The 17,774-nt window shown below is 52.2% G+C and overlaps 1 protein-coding gene across 6 annotated transcripts in view; it reads left to right on the forward strand.

Moving 5' to 3' along the window:
* Window positions 1-57: 57 nt before the first annotated feature.
* WT1 (WT1 transcription factor) overlaps window positions 58-17,774 on the forward strand; it is a 46,292-nt gene continuing 28,575 nt past the window's right edge. For 4 of the 6 annotated variants that reach the window (XM_074997640.1, XM_074997643.1, XM_074997642.1 and 1 more), the window contains exons 1-4: window positions 58-784; window positions 6,301-6,423; window positions 6,879-6,981; window positions 15,794-15,871. In XM_074997640.1, the coding sequence (XP_074853741.1) occupies window positions 394-784; window positions 6,301-6,423; window positions 6,879-6,981; window positions 15,794-15,871 (695 nt within the window). In that variant the 5' untranslated portion in view covers window positions 58-393. The remainder of the gene's footprint in view (window positions 785-6,300; window positions 6,424-6,878; window positions 6,982-15,793; window positions 15,872-17,774) is intronic. The other 2 variants (XM_074997645.1, XM_074997646.1) reach the window with 1 other exon arrangement.

Consider the following 17,774-nt stretch of genomic DNA (forward strand, 5'->3'; position numbering starts at 1 on the left):
CGCGCCCGGGGTCTGGCGCGGCGCAGCGGAGCGGGCTGCGCTGGTGTGAATGGAGCATCCGCGCCCCTGACTCCTCCTCCCGGGCCGGCCCCGCTATTTGAGCTTTGGGAAGTAGAGGGCGGGCGGGCAGCGGCCGAGGTGCGGAGCTGCGGCGGCGGCTCGCCGGGCGCGACCCTGGAGAACAGCCTGGCCCTGGCGTTGTTGCCGGCTCCCGCAGGGCTGGACCCGGGGACTTGCGCTCCGGAGCAAGCTTCCCCCCCGGGCCTGGGCTCGGCCGCCTGGTGCCTGCAGCCGGAGCCGGGCTCTGGCGTGGCGGGCCGCGGGCAGGTGCCCTGGAATAAGTGCGGCCCGGGCGGGGACTGGCTGGCCGGCAGGAGGAAAGTTTGCGACCCGATGGGCTCCGACGTGCGGGATCTCAACGCCCTGCTCCCCTCCGTGTCCTCCCTGCCGGGCAACAGCAGCTGCAGCATGCCCGTGAGCAGCGCCGCGCAGTGGGCGCCCGTGCTGGACTTCCCCCCGGGCGCGTCCTACGGCCCGCTGGCCCCGCACTCCTTCATCAAGCAGGAGCCCAGCTGGAGCGGCTCCGACCCGCACGAGGAGCAGTGCCTGAGCGCCTTCACCGTCCACTTCTCCGGCCAGTTCACCGGCACCGCCGGCGCCTGCCGCTACGGGCCCTTCGGGGCCCCCCCGGCCAGCCAGGCGCCCTCCAGCCAGGCGCGGATGTTCCCCAACGGCCCCTACCTGCCCAACTGCTTGGAGAGCCAGCCGGCCATCCGCAACCAGGGTGAGTGAGGGCAGCCGAGGCCGACACCGGCGGGCGGGGAAAGCGTCCTGGGGCTCTCCCTCCCGGGCGCCTCTGCCGTGCGCCCCGGGCAGCTCCCCCGACCCCCTCCCCTCGCAGCCGGGCCCAACGTTTCGGAAGCCAACCCCAGCAGCCGGGACTTCCGCGGCGCTGTGAAATCGTAGCCGCATTGGCAGCGCTGGGCCGGTCTCTCACACCGCCTCCTGCAGGGCAGGTGGGTGGGTCGCTCCTGTTCCGCGACCCGGAGCCCTGGAAACGTCCCTGGCGGAGGTTTGGGGCCGGGGGAGCCGGTCTCCGTGGGATCTAAGGAGTTTGCTGCTCAAGCCGCTGGCGCGGGGCGGGGAAGTCTCCTAAACTGCTAACGGGCCGTGCAGAAATCCCCTCGGTCGGAGCGTGGCTTTAATCCCAAGCCCTTGAGGAGCAGAAGTGACTGTACCTGGGAAAGGACACGCCCGCTGCTCCCTGGCAGTGACCGGGTAACTGGCCCTCTGCGCGGCAGAGATTTCAAAATAAGACCCTAACTAAGCAAACCATGCGGCAGTCCCCGGGTGCTGGGAACGCGTAAGCCCCGGGAAGGGACTAGCGAACGACCATGTTCAGTCGACATTGAATTTAGCTCTATTGAATCACCCGGAAAATCTCCTGGCTCAAATGCCGCAATCCGCACGTGTGGCAATGGGGCTCTAATCTGATCACTGCTCCTCAATCGCCTGCGATTTGTGCGGCAGCAGCTGTAACCCGGCAGGGAGGGAAACGTTAAGCACCGGGCAATAAAGCCCCGCGTTTTCCCCATCCGGAGGAGATAAATGTCTCTCTTTAAAGGCCCGTGCGATGCTCGCCGGGTGCACCTGAGCGCTTGCGCTGCCTCCTGGCTTGGGAGTTTGCTGCCGCGAAGTCCCTCCCCGGGGCAGCTACTAACTGGTCACCTGAAATGCAGAGCAAAACTCACAGGGAGCCTAAACCTGGGGCCCTAGGGCTGTAGTTCTTCGGAGACTACCCGGGCCTTAACAGGAGGGTGTGAAATGAAGCCGGCTCGGTGTTTGACCCGAGGGGAAGGGCCGCGTGTCTCCCGCAGAGGTTCCCCAAGGATGGCTGCTGAGCAGCGGATCCTTTCGAAGCGGAGGTGCGCTGCCGGCTTTCCACCCGCACGCGCGCTCGGTGCAGCCGCGTGTGGGGACGTGTGTCTGCGCCCCCCCCACGTGCCCCAGAGGAGAGTTTCTCCCGTGGAGTAGGTGCTGCTCACCGGCTGAAGCGCCTCCTTGGAGCGCACAGGGCCAGCCCAGCGTGCCGGCAAAGGCGGCGGGGTTTCCCCGGGAGCTGCGGGGCGCAGACGAGGCCCTGGGAGCGCGGCGAGCTGCAGGAGCTGAGCCTCGGGCTCACTGACTGCGGCGCGGACTCCAGCCGCGCGGCCCGTGCAGCCGGCACGCCCAGAGCTCCGCGGGCCGGCGGCGGGGAGCCGCGTTCTGACTCGGCTCCAGAAGCTGCCTTGTTACTGGACAGCGAGCGGCTCCGCGCGCAGGGGAGGGTCGGATTTCGCTGCCGCCTGGGCGGGTGTGAGCGCGGGAGCGGGTCTCATGGACTTGTCTTGGTTCGATGCACGGATTCCTGGGCAGTGGAGCAGCAGGGCCATGAGAGGACAGCGCGCTCCCCTGCACCTTGGGAGAAAGAACGCCCCGGGCCCCGCTCCTTCCCTGCTTGCAGTGGGGCCGGAGTCTGTCGGAAACCAAGAAACCTCACCCGCGAGGGCTGGGGAGAGCAGCTCCCTTCTAAGCCCCGGGCACGGAGAGCCGCAGTTTTACAGTTGCCTCGAAACAAACCAGCAGCACGGTAAAGACCAAGAAAATAATGGATGAGGTGAGGACTTCTTCCGACCAGGTCTGTCCCGCCCAATAATTTATTTTGTTCCTCTTTAAAGTGCTCCAGGACTGCTGGTTTGTTTGGCTGGCGCACAGCCTAACGCGGCTGCTCGAAATAAGAGTAATTCCCTTTTAATCCTTCAGCATCAGGTGCAGGCTACCTGCGTAACACAAGAAAGCAGTCCAGAAGCGCTTGGAAGACTAACAGAATAACGTATTGGGAGGTGAGCTCCCGTGGGGCCGAGCCACTTCTTCGGACCATAGCCAGACCACAAGTGGGTCTGCCCCACAGAAGCTCACCCCCCAATACATTATTCTGTTAGTCTTCCAAGCGCTTCTGGACTGCTTTCTTGTTTTGGTAGTCCGGAGACGGGCAAGTAGGCTACCCGTGTATTTCTCTGAGAGTTTACAGTCATCACCGGTTGCGTTTTATAGCTGTAAACAAGACAGATTTCTCCTCGCGGGGAAAGGTGGCGGGGGAAGGAGATTATTGTTCGAAAGAGACATTAAAATAACCTTCCCTCTTAAATTTAAGATCAGTTGCGTGAGAGGCGAATGCAGCTGGTTAGAAGGATTCTTAGAGAATATCACCCAAAGTAAACTTGTCTCACCATTTTGATTGCAACCCTTGTAAGACATTGTTTGAAGGTGCCAGATTGGTTTAACTCTCTCCAAGAACAGTGCTCACTCGTCCTTTGGCCGGACCTCGGTATTACCGGAGGATACACTTGGTGACTTAATCCCTAGCAGAAACTGTAAGGCGTCTGGGAGCAAATAGGTGTCTCCTGATTGCAAGACGCAGGTGTCCGAAACAGAGATGAACTGAGTCAGATCGCACCGCGCTGTGAGTGGGTCCGCTAAAAACACCCCCTTAGGCAGGTGTGCGATACCTCGAGCGTTTCCATCCGCCGTCCCACAATCGGTTGTTTCCCTAGTTTGCTATTTACAAACGTAGCGCTCTGGCTTTTGTTCCGAAGGGAGAAGCCAAGACTCAGACCGACCAAGCACTGAAAGCTTCCAGAATGGCTCTGCTCTCCCCGGTCTTGGGGCTCCCCTGATCCCACCTGGTTCCTATCTGGTCCCTTTCTCCGCGTTTAAAAGCTCCGGCCCAGCTTTCGCTACAGTTGGGCTTCTTGGAGACCGACACTGATCTGTAAACCGGCGGGGCAATGCCCAGACAGCAAAGATCTGGTTGCAAAGACCCGCTTGTGAGTGGCGTATTTTGATACACCCCCGTTATAACGCGCGGGGCAGCGGCACCCCAAACTCCGCTGCGCAGGGCTATTTCGCAGCACGCGGGGCTTGCTGTGGGCCGGAGGGGAAGCGATCAGATCGCAAACGGTATTTCGGGGCTGAAGAAAATGTTCTTGCTTTGACTCGGTCAAGGTTGCGTTTTGCTTTATTGGAGCGTGGGAAAGAGGCTACCTTGGCTCAGCCCGCCCTGCTTTGCCAAGCGCTGGGGGGAAATCAGGCTTCGAAACCTCTGCCCATTTTCTCTCCTGGCCTTTCCTCCAGCTGTATTCCTCCAACAATTGGAGGCCTTCAGAAGATCGCATGCTCCGGCAGCTGTACAGCTTTCAATTATTTTCAGCACATTTTAATCAGGCCCTGCCTCTGATACGGTCCTAATTAAAGAGACCTTACTATCAGGGGGCTGGTTCCAAGCTCGGCTCTCTTATCACATTCCTGAAGCTTTGGGTCAGGCACCACCGGAAAATGCGGCCAAAACATCATTCTGCTCAGAGCAGAGTTTCGAAGGTCACCCACCGTCTGCACCAGGCCAAAAGTAACTAAGAAAGTGTTAGTGTTGTACGAAGCTGAAAAGAAACAAGGGTGGGGGGAGGAGAGAAAAGTTCTTGTCTATGGAGGAGATAAGAGGGCGAGAAACAGCTGTAACGTGGAAATCCAAGGGGGTACCCGTGCTGTCATCGCTGCCAAAGGGGCCAGCATCCTCTGGAAGAGCAGCTAGACGCCAAGCGCAAGGGGGGTGGGAGGCGGCGAAAGTGACTTTGCGAAAGGCGGCTTGGTGTTTAATGGAAGCCCGGGCCAAAGGGCTAGTTCAAAACCACTTCGAGGGCAGAATAATTCAGATCTCTGCTCTTTTGTAGTTTTCCTCCTTTCTTCACAGTGACGGAACTCCATAGTCCGATGATTGATTATAAAATGGAGGCCTGGGACTAGGGCTACTCCTGCGCTACAGTGTTGTCTGTAATCTCCACCTTCTGCCTCCCACTGATCTGTCTTCCCGAACCTTTTTTAAATAAAGGCAAAGTAACCCCATTGGAAACTCCCTGTCCTGATAAGTGATCATTGCACTGTCAGGGCTGGGATCGTTTTAGGGTGTGTCTGTACAGCGCCTAGCACAAGGAGGTTCCAATCCGGAGTGAGGCCTTGGAATGTGCGTGTCAGAGATTGGTAGAGGTCAATATCCAGCTGTGAGTTTTGTCGAAACGGTTCCCCCCAAAGGATTAGCTAGACTGATATGGATTGGAAGACCATGAAAGCTTCATAAAGAAGCTGAGCTAGAGGCCCAGGAAGATTTAAGCTGTCTCTTTGCTCTCAAAAGAGCTGCGCTGACATCTTTGCGTCTTGGGGTAAATGCTGATGAGTTGAGAAACCTAAAGGATAATATTACTTTGTAATTACTTTTTTAGCTGAAGTTGTTTAGCTGGCTCCAAGTAATTAATGAAAGTGGGTGTCCAAACGCCTGATTTACGATTGGGTGTCGGCCTCGGGTCAGCGGAGGTGATCCCTTTCCATCTGAATTTATTCCGTGAAAAATATAAGGTGTTTATTATTTTGGCCAGCAATTTTCGCTTTAAAGTAGGAGTTTATTTTTCATTTAACATTCCACCTTTTTTATTGCAGACTCTTCGGAAAGCTGTTCTAAAAAAAGATTAAAGGGTGACTTTAAAACGGGAAATGGCAGATGAGTACACACAGCAGATGGGAATCTTCCTCTTTAATATGAGCAACAATTAATGAAAACAGCCCTTTTATTACTGAAACCGATCTGTCCTCTTTAGAACACGGACAAGACTTCCGATTTCCCAGCCTTCTTAGCGCGCGCCTGGCTTTGCCCCTGACCCGGACCTGCCCTCTGCCCTCCCACCGGGCGCTGCGCCCCCTTGCTCCCATTCAGTACAGCCCCAGAGCTGACCCCCAGCAAAAGCTCGGATTGGTTTCTAACTGAACCCTGCGGATCGGTTATTGCCTTGTCCTGGTGTCAGCGCCCCTCTTCCAGGTTGCTCTGAAGGGGCGCTTGTGGGGCTGCACTGTGTGTGTGGCGGGGGGGGGAGTTGTGGGGCCGCACTATCTCCTCTCCGAAGGGAAGTGCATACGGGGCTGTACCGGTGTAGAGCAGCAATCCGAGAATAGCCGCACCCCGCACCCGGGGGAGGCTTCCACTGGAGCCGCGGCCATAAATATAGAGGGAACTATTTTGGTACCCCCTCCCCCCAGCATCTGATTTCGCGCCGATGGCTCTCCCGGCTGCAGGGAGCTCAGGGCGCACGGCGCCCGGGCACAGCGCAGTCCTCGGTTTCCGCCGACTGCCTGGGGACGCTTGGCAGGAAGCCGCCTGGTGAGAAGGTTCAAGGCCGGGCTGCTAACTCCCGGGTGTGCTGTTGTTCTCTTCGGCAGGGTACAGCGCAGTGGCGTTTGACGGGGCTCCAAGCTACGGCCACGCGCCCTCTCACCACGCCGCGCAGTTCCCAAACCACTCCTTCAAACACGAGGACCCCATCAGCCAGCAGAGCTCGCTAGGTAACTGCGGAGACCCCTGTGGGGCGGGGAGGGAAGGGACGGAGACTCCTGCGCGCGCATGCCGGTTCGCCGGGCTATGGCCCCAGCCATTGCAATGTCGCCCAGGTCTTCGGCGCCTGCGGCTAGGGGGCGCCTTGCTAATACGCCAGGTGACCCGGGGCTGCCGCCCGGCGGCTCCCTAGACGCGGGCGAGCCTTGAAACGGAACGAACCCAAGGCCGCTGGGTTAGTGGGGCTAAAATGTTACGCGGCATGTGAGTGACTCCGGATTTAGGCGGGCGGCAAAGGCGAGCAAAGCCCCTTGCTTTGTGCGGACCCAGCACCCACCCCTGTGTCTGCATTCTGCCTCCACGGGCAGCTGCTTGATCCTGAAGCCAATCAGCGCTCCCCTCCTGCCCCGATTTCTTCTACAGGGCTGAGCCCGGCCGTGGTTAACTCTCTGTGCTTTGTCTACAGGCGAGCAACAGTACTCGGTGCCTCCTCCAGTGTACGGCTGTCACACGCCTACAGACAGCTGCACAGGCAGCCAGGCCCTGCTCCTGAGGAGCCCCTATAACAGGTATCTACGCGACAGCCTTTGCTGTTGGCTTCCTCTTTGGCTGCATTTAACCCTGATTGTTGCACTAACAAGGTCCGTGGCTTTTTTCCTCGTTGGCAACCAACCCCTGGTGTAGGGGACTAGGTGGTTTTTCCACTCTAACCTCATGTATTTGTGAGGTTCTTTGTCCTGCTCGCTGATTTGTAACAATGTATTTCGTGTTGTGTGGCGCACAAGCTTTCCTTCCTGAGGAAGCTTCCAGGCGGTAGGTATCAGGCCTGCCCCACCCTACTTGCTTTATTCAGATTTTGCCACTGGAGGGGAAGAGTAATGAAGCCCTGGGAGCGTTTGCAGCCTGGCTCTACTTTATAGTACTACATTTTGGGGACTAGATCCCCTTAGAAAGAGACACTGTGAGAAAGCAACAGCTTAGCAATGAGAGGGTGGAATCTGCACCAGTCAGGTGCGTGTAGTCCGGAGCCAGGCAAAGGGCGTTCTGCCTTTAAACGAAGGGAGCCATTCTCTACCCCCTCGATGGCAATTTTAACGGAGGACGAGATTCTGTACCCAATGTAAGCCAGTGAGGGGGAGTTTTGTCACAATTAAGTGGGACAAGGATTAGCCCGGAGAAAGGATTGTTCAGATTGAGGTGATGAGGAGGGACTAGAGCGATAGAACACAATGGGAATGACTGAAACCAGGAAGGGTGGAAGTATGGTGTACGTGAGATTTGTGCTTGAGTTTTCTGGCACCCATACTATCAGCAGGCTGCAAAAAAATTGTATAGACGTGCTTCTGTGGCAGCGTGTGAATCTGGTCAGAACTAAGACACGCTCCTTTGCTCAGCTTGCCTTTCCTGGGAGTTCACTCTTTTTAATACACTTTTCGATTCTTTTAAACGCATTTTTAAGACCAATTACATTTTCTCTTTCCTGGGAGTCGATCATTACAGGTCCCGATCCCACCATCCGTAGTCTCCTTTAGCGCTGGAGTCTCCCTCCTGCCCGCTCTAGGGACTAGGTTTAACTGCTCCAACTCAAAGTAGGGGCTCCATCCCATGCAAATTAACAGGAGGCTTTCAAGGGCTTCGTTTCACTTCAGTGGGCTCTGGGGAAGGCCCTCCTGCTGTGTTCTGGCCTGCTCTTAACGGGGCTATGTGTATGGGTGTGAGGGGAGGAGACCAGGCCATGGAAGGAGGACAGCAATGTAAATGCACAGGAAAATCATTATCTGGAACTCTGAGAACTTGGAGTCGGAAACTGAAACCCCTTCTTGAGGCTCCCCGTGTCAGAGACGAATAAGTGAAGCATATGTTTGAAAAGCAGAGTCAGAAAATTACCACCGGCTTTGCTTGTTGCCAAAACACGGGTGTCCTTTTCTGGCTCAGTGTGAAATGGGGTTCCTACAGAACGGGCCCTTTTCAATAGCTACTTCCCATCTGCTCAGTTTGGCCGTTGTGTTTCTTTCGGTATTTCCTTGGATTTAGGAGGCAGAGAACAACTTACCCAAAATTTATTCTTCAACTTTTTGTGAACTTGGAACGGGCCCCGTATCTCCGAGTTGCTAAGTAACCTGAGCACACAAAACAATCTGCCTTTGCAAAGGAAGTTGCAACTGACTGTTCTTAGGGGCTGGTTATATCGTCTTTGATTAACTCAACAGTGGACAACAAAATTCTGTCACTTCCAGGAGCCCCTTCTCTGATTAACGTGAGCTGACGTCCAGGGAGAGAGGGCAGGAAGTAATGAAGGAAGGAAAGAACCCGATCCAGACAGATTAGTTGTAGAGTAATTGACGATGAGAATTCCCTCAGTGAAACTGACAGAGATTGGTCATCTCTCTCAGGGAAATCTCTAAATATGATTTGTAGAGGGGGTTTAAAGGCAAAAGAAGAAGCGTGGCTCTGCAGAGCTCGCAGGCAGCTGAAGGCACAGATAAAGTTGTTTTTTCTTGGCAGTTTATTCATGCTTCAGTGCCTCCCATACCCTTGACTGCTACACTTGCATGTCGGACAGCGCAGGGAAATCCTCTCGCCCTCTGTGCCATTGTGAACTATTACCTGTCACACACGCCCAAGTGGGGAGACTTCCACGGAAGCCTGGTGATGGAGCACGGGGGAAGCCACTGGTCGCAGACTCGGGAGCCCTCCAGGACACGTGCTCTCCCCAGCGCTCCGGGAGCTGGCCTAGGCTTTCAGGCGCGTCCCCCGAGCCGCGCAGCTCTGCTCTTTGCGGGCTCCCTCTACCATAGTCCAGATCTGGGGACAAACCCAGAGAGCCACTTCGTTGAATAAGAACAGCGGCAGAGCTGCTGCTCGCGCCCCGCCGGCCCGAGGCTGCCCGGGGGTTGTATAGCGTTCATTCTTGTGGGGGGATGCGAGCAGCACCATCTGCCCGACCCCCGGCGGATGCCGCAGTTTAACAAGTGCGCCCGTTGTGCTGAAAGACGCCAGCCCAGCGCGTTGGGTTGTGCGCTCCAGCGGGAACGGGGAGAACTGCCTGTCCTGGAGCTCCCGCCGGAGGTGTCTCTCTACCTGCCACTTCCCCCGCCAGCTCTGACAGTCGGGTTTTTCCACAAGCGTCTGGGGCATCTGCCTTGGCGACTCGCTCGGGCGCCAGCATCTTCCGATCTCTTGCAGTGAGTTCTGGAGCGAGCCCCTTCCATTCCTGGGTAGCGGAAACGCAACCCGCTCCGCATCGAGTCAATTTCTCCCCGACGCGGCTCCCGTTGAAGGCAGTGAAAACTGTAGCACCGGCTGCAGTGGGATAAGGATTAATCCCTTAAAGACTGTTGACGCTAGTGACAGCTCTCTCTAGCGGAACGTTTACACGCGTCGGAATAAAAACGTCGGTAATCCGGTTTCTCTCGGCAGTTTGTAAGGGACATTCCGACAGCTCTCTGATGTGCCAGCTCTCAGCATTTCATTATAATAGGACTCTTCAAAATAGAGGATGGGCGCAAAGCTGCTCTTCTTTCTATGAGACCACAGTTTGACTTAATCCACCTGGAGATATTTCTTGACGCCTGGAAACAAGTGGTTTGACGCCTCGAGAGAAAGTTGAGCCACCATACGGGTTCTCATGCACGTTCCGGAATGATCGGTGTCTGAAAAATTACAATACAGTGGTGATCACAGCAAACCCAAAGGTCACTTGCTGTTGTGGTTGTTGTAAGTACTCTTTTGAATCTCATCCCAGGCAATCTCCTTTTCTCTGAGTGCCAGAAGCAGAAAAACGGGGTGGCTCTTTGGAGGCAGAGCCAGTTCTCCTCTAGGCAGTACAGAGAGTGGGGAACGTGGGCTGGAATTTCTGAAGGACATACCTCAGAAACAAGAGTATTTTTCGTGTTAGTGGCTTAGCTCCTCCGCGGAAGATGGTCGAGGAGCAGTTAGGGCCAAGAGAGGTGGTAGGGAGTAGCGCAGAAGTAGAGACCAAATTAAACTAACTTTTGGCCTCGTGGTTCTCCAACTTGACATTCTGTGGATCGCTCCTTGAACGATCATCTCGTGGGCTACCAGAACCTGCTCTGAAAAATATTTCATTCTTCACACCACCAGGAAGAGTTTCTTGGACTCCTGGTAGCTCTCCAGGGCCCACAGTTTCATAGCCATTGTCTTCATTGCTCTTCGGAAAGCCTGTGGCTTTTCTTCTCTCCTCACTCCACCCCTTACATAACTAAAACAAGACAGACAAACATCTAAGGGCGTCCAAATTGGTGTAACTTACACTTTCTTTGGGCCACCTCCATTTGTACCTTACACCCAACGGGACTGCTTAGACTGCCTTAGCCTGTTCTACATAATATGGTCGAGCCTTCATCCCTTCCCTACAAGACATCAGGGCTGAATTTGACCACAGTCCTAATGGAGAAGTCTAAAACTCCACCAATTTCCATGGACCCCTCAGGACTTTAGGTTTGTCCGTGTGGAATGAGGTGCCTAACCTCAAGCATACACACATTTTTGGGAACATGCCTAAATTGAACCATCTCGGGCTATTTTCAGATGCTCATGTGCATCTTCACACGCAGTTGTATTTCGTGGAGGCACAGCTTAGCAACAGGGCAGGGTGGCACAAAGGTACCGAAATCGAGTGTTACACTTTGCAGAAGTTCTCTCTTTGAGTGTGTATGAAATCTTCTCCATAAAGGCTGTCTAAACTGGAAAAAGATTAACAAAAAGGGCAGTTTCCACACCATTGATATTTGCAAGACTGAAACGCATCCTGCTTTATTTGCTTCATTAAGTGTTCCTGCTACTGACAGGTAACCTTTTATTCCCTCTCCACTTTTGTAGAAACCCTGGATTCTAGTTTTCCTCTCTATTTTTCAGCTGAAGAAGTGGGTTTTACCCACTAAAGCTCATGACCTTATACACTTGTTAGTCTCCAAGGTGTCCCCTATGCCTGCCTGATGTTTGGGATACATCTGGTTCAGAATACTCTCGAAGATGGTAGCCAATCCTAAACGCTTTATTGGAAGCTATCAGAAACCCTGCAGAGGACATCTTGTGCAGTAAATTGACAATGAGGAAAGACTTCCTTCTCTCCTAGCTTCCACCAGTTTAGAGGTGGCTTTATGAATTCAGAAAAAAATACACTCCAGTTATTTCTGTATCTTGTTTCATATAATGCTTAATGTCCTCACTAGCCCTACCAATGCCACACCCTTTCAGGCCCCTACTTGTGCCAATGAGTTCCACAAGATAGTTGCACATCTTTTGTTTGTAAAAATAAATAATTTTTTTGCCGTGGGACTTACAGCGGTTTTAACCTCTGAAAACATAGGGGCATCAGCCATCATTTCACAGCCAGCAGGCTTCTTATAGCTGTAATCAGTGCCTGGTTCCTGTAACGGATTGGATGCAAAACTCACTGATGCCTTGAACAGGTTAGCAGTACTTTTACAAAACTTCAGTCCTACATATACTGTAGTAGTTCACCATATACTGTTCTTAAGGAGATATCCAAGACCAGCTCGCTAGTAGCAACCAATTTGTCCACAATAAAGGAAGGAAGTAAACAGAAAATATGCAAGCAAGTCTAAGACTGAAGATCTTCTCATTGTTTTGCCCTGGTAAAAGAGACAGTAAGAGAGTAGATAACTTGAAATAAATACTCAAGAGCCCATAATTCTTATAATGGAAGCAACAGTATCTCTGAAATCTCTGGTTTTGGCAACTACTTGTTCTCTCGCTTATGACACAAGCACCCTATCTGCCAAGAAATATTGTGTAGTCTGTTGCTGATGGCTAGTTATTGATGGCAAAGCTATATAGCTTGCAAGCTGCACTGAAAAGTCAGCCTTTGTGATTCCAGTAAGATGGTGCTGTGAACTTTTCTACCTCATGCTGCTTAATGTAGTAAACATATTTAATGTTGAAAATTTACTGTGAGTCACACTTACAAAGACTTTAAGAGTGGAGGAGTTTCAGTTCAGATTATAGCTCTTTCTGTGCAGAGGTCAAGAACTCAGTAATACCGCAGTGCAGGCCAAAACAAACTCTATATGATCTACTACTGGTTTCCTTTTAAGTTCCCCTTGCGCTCCGGGTTGACTTCCTTTTATTTCACTCCAACTTACATTAATCCCCCGTTGTGGAAAAGTCTCCTCCCATTTCATTTAAAAACATCTCCGCACTGAAAATAAGCTATTTTTAGCCTCTTCTGTGAGGGAACTAGTGATTCAGGGAGTCATCAATGCAGGCAAATCCCCGGAGACGCCACTTCTAGTTCTCCCAAGTCACGCTGGTCTTAAGGCCGCTAACCTGTGGACGTGGCCGTTGAGTCTGGGACCATCCTGTATGGCTAGCCCAGATAAATGGAGCTTTTATTAGTAGATTTCAAGGGAGGTATGGATACCTCGTTGTATTTCCTCTGCTACCTGCAGGTGTTTAACTCCTTGTAGAAGTCCGACGCGAACTTGGTCAAGCCCTTTTCTGCTTCCCTCTGGCTACCAGGCTGGGGTGATCAGCTTTCATCTCGGGCTTGGGTTTGCAGCATGGAAGGGGGAGATTGTGGGGAGTCCCCTGGAGCTGAGACTCACCAAATCTTCCAGCCAGGCCGCGATCTGGTTGGTAGCTAGCAGGGCGGTGCCGAGAACTCCCTGACTTCCCCGGGGCAGGAGTGGGCTCTCGATGTCCACTCCCTAGGAACCATTGGCTGAATGTGGAGTCAGCCTTATCTGATCTCGGGGGACAGGGGGATTCCACCCCCCCCTCCCCCGGGAGCAAAACTGTGTCACTTCGGCGAGTCACCTGGGCCGCGCTTCCATGGGAACAAGGCAGGATGCTGGGGAGGAAAATAATGAGACCAATCCGGGCCGCCGGGCGCTCCTAGGTGCCTGCTGCTGGGCCAGACCCCTGCAGCCCGAAGCTGTGTGTTCGCGAGGAGCACAGAGCCGCTCCGGCGCGTCCTTCTGTTTCCCGGGAGCTGCTGCAGGCGGGCTCCGGTAGCCGGCACTGCAGCGCGGGGCTGGGTATCTTGGTGAACGGCCGAGGTCATCAGCAGCCCTGCGGGGCAAAGCTGGCCCCGGAGCCGGCGGGTCTCGGTGCTGGGGATTAGGGAGGCGGTAGGCGGCTTGAGCCCATTGGGGGCGCCTCTCCCGCCTGCCCCCGAATCCCCAGGGCGCCGCGGGGGCGCAGCGGTTCCCGGCACCGGGAATGGAACCGCGCCAGGGGAGCGGCGCCCGCGGCCCCCGAAGAGCCCGGGCGGGTGCCAAGGGCGAGCGCCGCCTGGCCGGGCCCGGGGCTGGAGGGGCCCCTCCGCGGCTGGCGGCCCGGGGGCCGGGTGCCGACGCGGGGCTCCCCCGGCCGCCCGAGGGGCTCCCCGGCCCCTGAAGCTGCCCAGCTCGGCGGGGCGGGATCCTTCCCGGGCGCTGCGTGTCCGCCCCTCCGCGCACCTTGCAGCGGCGTGCGCCGGGCCGGGGCCGGGTCCCCAGGCCAGGGAAGGGGGGGGAGGGGCGCCCCTGGGGGCTCAGCGACCCATGGGACCTTAGGGGAGCAGCAGCTGCCATCGCTCTTCTCCCGCGCCCGCAGGAGAGATTCCACGCGAGTCCCCGGGAAAGCCGGCTTGGAGCTGGGCTGCAGGGAGCGCGGGGTAACACCGCTGCGCCCCAGGGGCCTCTGGAAGCCGGCCGGGCTCCTGTCCCCAAAGCGGGGTGGAGAGCGGCGGCCGGTGACAAGATGAGTAAGTGCATTGCTTGATGAAAAAGCAACGGCGGGAGGGGGAACGTGTATATTGCGGAGGAGGCTCTTATAAATGAACTGTCACTGGAAAGCGAGTTCAGGGGAAATCTCCTGCGGTAAATGCACCGGGCGGGCGCTGCTAATAAGAATCAGGGGCCTGGAGGAATTAATTACAGCCGCATTACAGGAAGAATTCGTGGAATTGCAAAACGGAGTGGCACCGACCAGCACGAGCTGCTGTTGCAAATGGGGAAACTGCAGGAGAGTCTTAACAGTCGCGGAGCTGATACGCGGGACATTGTAGTAGCATAATAGCAGTTCAGACATTCTAATGAATAACCGTGTCCAGCGATACTGACAAATGATACGGCACATACTTTAAGATTGAAGTAATTTAACTTGTTTTTATATGGCAAAGCGTCCCGCTGGAATGTAGCTTTTCGAGCTCACTTCTACCTGCCTGGAAAAAAAAACTTCACAACGAACTCGTACGTAATCGCTGCTGAAGCTTCCTGCAAAACAAAGCAACAGAAACGTGGCGGTCTAAAGCCTAACAAAATGATTCATTCGGTGATGAGCTTTCGTGGGACAGACCCGCTTCTTCAGATCAATTTCCTGCCTTAACCACGTAGTAATTAACCAGGAGTCTGATGTTGAGTCTGAATTGGTATTCGACTGGTAACTGCATGAATTGTAAAACCGATTGGACGAGACTAGGGGCTCAAAACGGTGTTCGGTTCCAGTCTCTGCAGCAGCTCGGAGAAATGTTGTGGGAACCTGCATTTCCAGGAGACCAAGGATTCAGAAAGAACGTCTGGGAGTTTTCCTTGGAGAAGTGTTGAGCTGCTTTTGGTGTTACAAGGATGGTTTTTCCTCTCCTCCACGCACATACCCCTTCACTTTTTCAGTCATTTGTGATAAGTGTTCCTAAGTGGTGGTATATCAGTAGACCTGTAATCTCCACTGCTTTTGGTTAGAGCTGATCTCAAACTGAAAAACCTGTAGTGTTTACTTTAAAAAATAGAAAGTAAACAACTGATAACCATTTTATGAGAATATTGGTGTTGGCCCGGTTCATTGGTCTAAGATTATAGAATTGTACAAAAAAAAAGCCAAAGACGACTAATATTCCAGTTGTGAGCTTAATTTATGGTTCAACCACTCCATTTTTTCTTGTCAAGTCACTATATGTAGTAACATTCATCACCAGTCCTGATAGCTGTTCAGTCCATTAACCATGTGATTCTCTACTTTCTTTATTGAAAGTTAATTCACTGCTTTCTCCTTTATAAAATAAGAAGTCTCCTATATTGTTAACCAAGGGATGTATATATACTAGTTCCACTGATTTAACAGCAGTATATTTTGTCTTTAAGAGCTTTATTGTGCATAATATTCAGCCATTTAAAACTGATAAGTTAAATCATAATGAACACCATGTCTTTTACCACAAAAATATTCCTTTTTTTCTTTTAAAATTAATGTTGCAAACATATAAAAGGATTGAAATAAAATACATTCATTTGGTACTGTTGTATATATTTTAAAACATTACTGAAAAGAGAAAAATGAAAATATGGCTTCTTTTTTAAGTACTACTTGAATTTGATCAAGAAATTTTAGTTCTAATTCTAGATATTTTCATAACAGTGACAATTTATACCAAATGACCTCACAACTTGAATGCATGACATGGAATCAAATGAACTTGGGATCTACATTAAAGGGGTAAGGTGTTTTATTATTTTGTAATCTTCTACATTAGTGTAGTTCAAGTTATTTTATTTTTTATTTTATGAATGAAATAAGGTTAATGGCATAAAATGCTAACCTGAGAAATGGCTCTTTTTTGTCTGTAATTTCATATGTTGAGTTTAAAAACATACCCTACTGAACTATTAAACACCTTATTCTACTAGTCAGTTCACAGATAATACAAATTCTATGATCAAGTTTCCTCTTAGACTTTTCAGTGTAAGTTTAGTTAAAGGGTAAAGAGCGAGCAATATTTTCTTATTGTTCTCTTTTTTCAGTCTTTTGTCCTAAACCAATGTGTCTTGGAGAACAGTATGTCGGTTGGAGATTTTTAACCATTTTACTGTCTAAACAAATTGTCTTTATTGTAGGTTACCCAATTCAGGTGCCAAGTCAATGCAATAGCTTTCAATTTGTGAGAGCAAGATGTTTTGTAGTAATAATAATTGAATTTAAGCTGGGATAATAGGAGCATGAAAACCTGTATAATTACATTATAGATGGTTCTAAACAGCCATATTATTCTGTATATACTGCACCAATATGTGCTAGGAACTTCATGCATGGGTATGAAGACAAGGTAAATCTCTACTCCAAAGCACTTACAAAATAAGCCTGTGAGTGAAGCATGGGAAACAAATGGAAGAACCTCTGCAATTGAATGTCAAGTATCGGAGGGGTAGCCGTGTTAGTTTGGATCTGTAACAGCAACGAAGGGTCCTGTGGCACCTTATAGACTAACAGAAGAGTTTTGAGCACGAGCTTTCGTGAGCACAGACTCACTTCATCAGATGCTGGTCTTGGAAATCTGATGCAGCTTCCCCTCCCTTGGTGTTCACGCCTCCAGATCAACTGCTGGTAGTAAGCCTCACCCTTGCTGACTGAGCTAACCTTGTTATCCCCACCCTTGCTCTGGCTTATTTATACCTGGCCCTGCCCATTTCCAAGACCAGCATCTGATGAAGTGAGTCTGTGCTCACGAAAGCTCGTGCTCAAAACTTTTCTGTTAGTCTATAAGGTGCCACAGGACCCTTCGTTGCTGCAATTGAATGGTGGAGTAAAATTTGGAGCTTGTCAGTTCTATTATCTTCTACTAATACACATTTTCAAAATATGCTTTTGGGAGAGAGGCGGGGGAGGATTCAGTCATCTAATTAGTCCATCCATCTTTGCTTTGAGGTGTTGTCTTCATGATGACCCCTTAATAACCATTGTTGAGTCAGAATGAAAGTCAGAAGTGTGCTTTCTGTAACTTGAGGCTGCCCAACGGATATGGCATTGGATTCAGCCCTGGAGTTGCGCATGGTCTAGAATGGATTTTGTCAGTGGGCTGGTAGGCCTGGCTCATAGCCAAAAGCAGTGCATGACCCATGTGGTGAGGTGAAGTACCAATGGTGGGTGTTGGAGAGGGCCTGGGAAGTGATGCGCAGTGCAGGAGTGACCTGAGCAAGAAAGCAGAAGGGAAAGAGCCGGGAAATGCTGGGAGAACTGTATTCTAGCTGTGAAGAATATGTGGGGGCTGATCATTCTTCTAATTAATGTAAGGATGATCAGGTTACTCTCACCACCCCAGCCATAATCAGCCTCAAATTGACCTGCTCTAAATTGTGAGGTGTGAAGAGCTCTCCGTGCTCCGGGAACACAGGGAGAGCGAGAACAAATGAAAGAGTTTCAGGCCTGGACTAGTGCTGCTACATCCCGTTTCTCCTTCTTTCCAGTCTTACCTCCTTTTTCTCTAGTTCTAACTCACTCTGGTCCTCATGCCATCTCTTCTCTCCCTCCATTTTATTATCTTTCCTTTCTCTAGGCCCCACATCCTCTATCCAGGCCTTTTCTGGTCCTTTCCATCTTCTCTGACTTCCTTCCTCCATACCAT

The sequence above is a fragment of the Carettochelys insculpta genome, chromosome 6, assembly GCF_033958435.1.
Source record: "Carettochelys insculpta isolate YL-2023 chromosome 6, ASM3395843v1, whole genome shotgun sequence".
In the NCBI taxonomy this organism is placed as follows: domain Eukaryota; kingdom Metazoa; phylum Chordata; order Testudines; family Carettochelyidae; genus Carettochelys; species Carettochelys insculpta.